Raw genomic sequence first — 5,873 nt, 5'->3', positions numbered from 1 at the left:
CATTTCCTTTGTCCTTCGGTATGTTACTTGCCCGAGATTTGATCGTCGGTATCCCTATACCTATTTCAATCTCGTTACCGGCAAGTCTCTTTACTATTTCAATCCCTATACCTATTTCAATCCCTGTTTTCTACTAGTGATTCGACAAACTCCCCACACCGTCACTCCCATTGTCTGATATGCACCCGGCAAAGTCCTTATTTGCCGAGTGCCCAACAAGAGTAACTCGGCAAACATCTTCGTCTTGACTGCATGCAGAGGCCGGGGATAATTCTCCTTCTTGAGAAAAAAAAAGGTAAATTCGTGGATTCCGTCCGTGTACGGTAAAATTGCATCAAGACAACGTACATGGCGTTACTTCCTAAACCAAGCTTTGAAATGAGCAATCATGGCTGAGTTGGGTAAATACAACAGTACATATTGACACAGATAATATTAGAGAACCCTAAACTGGGATTATTGCCGGCCCGATGCATCTTGTATATGTACTAGAGATTATGTAGGAATGGGCTTGAGAAACAGTTTCTTGACGATCTCTTCAATGTGCATGTTGAATGTGTATGCATCTCCTCCGTTATCGTAGTAGAGTTGCATGCCAACGGCCATATTGACAACTCGCTGCACTGCTGGGAGTAGCGCACGGTGATGAAAGCGAGCCTGATTCGTGGTTTTCCATCCATCCTCTATGAGTGAATAGATCGCTGTGAAGGCTTGCTCATCTGTAACTCCATGCTCATGGATGTAACACTCCACAGAGCTCTCTACATCCCCCCTGTTCTTTCCGCGCTGCAGGTTTATACCATTAGATATTGCTTTAATTAGTCATCAGTGGTAGTACTAGTAGTATAAGGTTACGTTTAGTCATCATTAATTAACAGGGCTAGCTAGTTTTACTTTGTATGCCGCGATGTCATTGAGAAAACGGCCAATCTTTGCGCCTGCTATGACTGCATCAGGCCTACTAGCTACCCAATCGAATGCTTCATTCGTTATTGCCTCACCCATGCCAGCCAACATACCCAGGCATAGCAACGGCACGGCTGAGGACATGGAAGTCAGATTCACTTGATCTTCAAAACTTGGCTTGTGATTCCGTTGCACCCATTCAGCTTCTCGGAGATAATAGCAAGACTGATTTTGGAACTGCAAGTGCATAATTTATGAAAATTGACAAGTAAAGGGACAATATATATTTTCAACAATTGCAATATGCATGCATTGCAAAAAGGGTTACCGCTTTCTTCATGTAGTCAATCCGGTACTTGTCAACTATTGCCACTTCTCCCTCAAACATCTGAAAGTTTCTTAGCAGTTCTCTATAGAACATTTTCAGGTACTCTGGTACGTCAGAAATGGCACGCTCATCCCAACTACACATATATATATGGACAGTTAGAATGCATAACAATTAATGAAACTAGCATCCATCTGATTGTTCCCACCATGATTCTCAAGGAATTCTTTAATATTTTTAAAGGAAATTTAAATATACCCTACCTTTGAATGGCTGCGTTTAGCATCCGGCATTCCTCTATGGTCGCATGTACATCATATGTATCATCCAATATGGTGATTAGTGTAATTAACTTGGCATTGATCATCCTTGCGCGTACACAGCTTTGCTCATAGTACACTGTGTGAGACCACAAGTAAGCCTCCACAATACGATCACGAACATAAGCTAGTCCACAGATGCTCTTCAGGTCTTTCCACCACCTGAATTAATTATTCAAGTGCCGAGCTCATTAAACAGAAACCAGTTAGGTGCATCATCGTGGACTCATGGGACAACATATATATGGCCTTATTTATACTGTGTCGCGAGTAAGATTATGCCACAAGCTAGTCGTTTGATGAGGTCATAGAAAACCCAGATACAGGAAGCACATTTTCCATAAACATGACCACATGGTTTATTTCTATGAACACACACCATTCTAATAAAAAGTAACTAATTGTTGGATCATAGGTTAATTACAAAATCTTAACAAAGTGCAAGCTTCTTTGCTTCTTAAAAACATAGATTGAAACAACTCCCACCATTATAATTTACTTTTGGATATCAAGAATACTTACTCACTAATATCTTTGAGCTCTGTCAGCTGGACATGCCGCAGAAGGGTAAAGTCTAGCTGTGCAAGCTTAAGGAGAAGAGGTTCATGGTCTTCCTCCTTTTTGTATTCTGCCAAGTAGTGCAATGTTTCCACCCTTCTAGAGGTCCTTGGAAGTGGTACCTGAAGAGCTCGTTTCACTTGCTCAGCTAAAGGGGAGTTGAGACTTCCCCTAATTACTTCGAGATGATGTTTTGCAAAAGAAATGGCTTCTTCGAGTTCCGGCTCATTATGAACCAAAACGTAAGCGGCATTGTACAAACTTAACAATCCCTTTGGCTCTTTTGTTATGTCCTTCTTGAAGCACCCATCTTTACCTCTGAAGTTATTGAATACATCTGCAAGAATAAATGCCACAAAAGTCTCTACATCAAGCAAATAATTATTCGATCTTACATTTGTACCAGCTTATACTAGTTTATTTCCATGCATGCTAGGACGTAAAAAAATTAGTGGCAATTAAGTGATAGGTGACTTCAGATATCATGCATTGACCAATTTCTAGACAAGGCGACACTAATAGGATTCATCAGTTGCTTAAGGTGTGGACTATGGAAGTTATATAGTAAGGATGGTTAATATGCAAGAACACAAATTGGGTTCATCTAGTCATAGTATAACTAGCCGGGTAGAGACATCTTTGAAGAACTTACCTACCATTTCTGATATTAATATATAGGAGGTTCATAGTTTACCAAGATATTTGATACTATTGTCTGCATACGTAAACAAACAATGCTAATTAGCGTTATATTTAACATTTTGATGCCCTAGGAAAAGATGTGCTCGCCGCCATACCGAATATAATAGTATTAATTAATATATGACATGGAAACATAAATAGAAATAGAAAAAATCAATATTAGGTAAGCTGTTAGATAGATGGCAGAAAATAAAGAGAAAAATAATATTTCAGTCACTTAAAAAGGACCAAACAATTCATCCTAGTGGTAATATTACCCTCATAGCCAAAAAAAAAAAAATTGGTGAGCTAGTAGCTAGCTCATATACCGAAACAAGGATAGCATGTTTTCTTACTTCCTCACCAAACATATACAAATCCGTAAACAAATCACGTACTCATAAAATTATGGATACAGAAAATGAATATTTATCATCAACGTCAAGTTTGTATAGTTTCTACATATGAAAAATAGTGAAGACATTATCAGAATTTGAGCTAAATTGGTTGGCAGATCGAAATGATGTATCCTCAAATTTTGAACATATCTTCCATACAGATCCCATATAGATTTTCAACAAAGACATTTATAGTGATTTGTAGAAGGATAAATAAGGAAACAAAAAAATAGCACTCTTTGTTTACGTAAAATGATAGGTACCTGTAGATACCCAAATCCCATGCTCTCTAAGCAACCGGAATCGAAGAGCAACATGATGAAGGCTAGAACTGCTAAATTCGCTTCCATGGATGTCCTCTAGTGCAGTTCTAATTTGTTCTCTGAATAGGTGATCGATTCCGAGGCGCTGAAGTGAATCCACTAAGGTTATTTTCCCCAACCCGTCCTTGCAAGTGTTAAACAACGTACGGACGTCCTCCTTCAGTTTCTCCTCTCTGATCCTCAACCAAACTTCCGACCTCTGCACAGATAATGTCATGAGAAAGGTTGCAAAGCACATAAATGGATTGTGGGTACTAAGGCTAAAGTTATGATTATTTAAATAGTACTTGACAATGATTAGTCAACGGACTACTATGATCAACACTTATAGCATGTTCTTTTGACACTAGATATGTGTGTTCATCTAACTAGTCAATGATCTGTGTACAATTATAGAGATTTTCTCCTTAAATCAACGGTCGCATGAGATGTCTACCAACAATTATTAAGATTTCATGGGTTATGCTTTGGTAAATAAAGAGGAAAGTGTATTTTGGTCTCCTAAAATGTTCGCATATATAGTTCACTATTTGGCCCTAACGAAAAAACCCATAGATATTTAGTACTCTCCCCGCATGCAGCATAACCGCAAATAATGAGATATGTAATATACCTCTAGTGGTTGCGGCTCAAATGTGACGAAGTAATCACCCCAGACAGAGGGTTCAAAACCACACACCATTTCACGGACAATCGACACTATGTAGATGGATATATTTCGAGGGAAGGGGTAGTGTTCGTATTTGGTCTGTTAGTTTGCTCCAAGCAAGATGATGGAAGAAGCCATTATGTAGAAGTCCAGTGGTGACTAGATATAGCACAATTGTGGCCGGCCAGTCTTTAATCTCTTCTCTAAAAAGTAAAGTAAGGTTAATTATGTCGTCTACCTCATCATTCATCCATCCTTCCGTGACCACATCTATCCTTCTCTAAAAGTTTTTTTCTTAAACTTTTGGTTTTTTATCTATTTTCTCGAATACCCCTAACTGCCCTTTTCTTATTTATTTTGCAAATGATATTGTGTTTTATCTTATAAGTATATGAGTGCATATCAAATTAGTCTTATGAAATATTTCTTACTCAATCACATTAATATGGATAGGTAAATCACAGACCAACCTACTAGAATATTTGTGTCTCCGTTGCAATGCACGGACAGTTATCTATTTATATAAAAAATGGATTTGTAAATAGCTGCCAATGGTACATTAATTGTAGGTTGTACCTAAGCCATGAGCTAACACGCTAATTAACCACCAAACGACGATACACTAAAAGACACTGGATTTTATATCCAGATGATAGGTAAAATCTGACGACTGAGAGATAGAAATAACATATCACCGGCCAACTGCTACCAGATGGAGATAAGCACAACCTCTTTTTTTGAGGAACCAGTTGGGCACAACTTTGAAAGCATGAAGGGCCATGTCCCTCAGAAAATATATCTAGTGCATATGATTTAAGAAACCTGAATTGATGACATGGCTACACTTTTCATGCAGCCAACCCCATTTTCACGGGTGATCACACTATGCGGAAAACACGCTCTACCTACGTATCAGCCACCACCAAAAAGCATGAAATACCTATCAGCCACTATAGTAACTCTGAAAGATGAATCATTTTTCTTCGTGTCTGATTTCACTAGTGTGACTCTCCATCTTTATAATACACGACACAAACAGGCAATGGACACTTTTTTGTTTCTGTAGGGAGGAGGAGACCTCCTAGGCAGGAGACTCCCCCCGAGGCCCCCGCGTCGCCCTCCCCGAGCGAGGCGACTGGGGCGGCTCCCCTCTCCTTCCCCTCCCAACGAGCCGCCGCCTCCCCTCCCCCTCGCCGCTGCCGCCGGCGGGCGCGGCCGGGCGTTGCCCGCGAGGCGCCCCGCAGCCCGGCGGTGGCGGCCCCCCTTCTTCCCCCGTCGCTAGATCCCGGCTCGGGCAGGCGGTCCTGGCGGCGGAGCCCCTCGCCCGGCGGCGCTCCGACGCGGATCTGGACGACGGCGGTGATGGCCCTGGCATGCGGCGGCCGGCGGCGCCCGGCTGGCCCAGATCTAGGCCCGATCTGGGTCGGGGCGGGCTTGCTGGGGCCGTGGTGGGTTGTCCTCCGGTGGCTCTGGCGAGCTCCTCGCGACAGGGACGGCGACTGCTGTGCCGCGACTGCTGCAGCGTGGCGACGGAGCTTCACGGGCCCGTTCTGGGCTTGGCTGGACATTTGGTCTAGTGTGCCTCTGCTGCTATGCCTGGTCTGCTACCGCCTAAGCCGGTGGAGGTTGTTCCCTCCCTCGTGGCTGCGGTGCTGTCGGTCCTTGTTTACGGGTGTTTTGTTTGGATCCGACCGGCCTCGCTTCGTTGGC

General features: G+C 42.3%; 1 protein-coding gene across 1 annotated transcript; it reads right to left on the bottom strand.

Annotated features, from left to right (window-relative positions):
• Nucleotides 1-308: 308 nt before the first annotated feature.
• LOC123412401 (tau-cadinol synthase-like) lies at nt 309-4,269 on the bottom strand. Its single transcript, XM_045105345.1, has 7 exons — nt 4,128-4,269; nt 3,455-3,713; nt 2,077-2,449; nt 1,498-1,716; nt 1,235-1,370; nt 895-1,143; nt 309-786 (listed from the first exon to the last, which is right to left on the bottom strand). Exons 1-7 carry the CDS (start codon nt 4,194-4,196, stop codon nt 496-498), a joined length of 1,596 nt encoding a protein of 531 aa, XP_044961280.1. The 5' UTR covers nt 4,197-4,269; the 3' UTR covers nt 309-495.
• Nucleotides 4,270-5,873: the final 1,604 nt, after the last annotated feature.

Source organism: Hordeum vulgare, chromosome 7H, assembly GCF_904849725.1.
Source record: "Hordeum vulgare subsp. vulgare chromosome 7H, MorexV3_pseudomolecules_assembly, whole genome shotgun sequence".
NCBI lineage: Eukaryota > Viridiplantae > Streptophyta > Magnoliopsida > Poales > Poaceae > Hordeum > Hordeum vulgare.
This window is presented reverse-complemented; position numbering and strand designations above follow the sequence as displayed.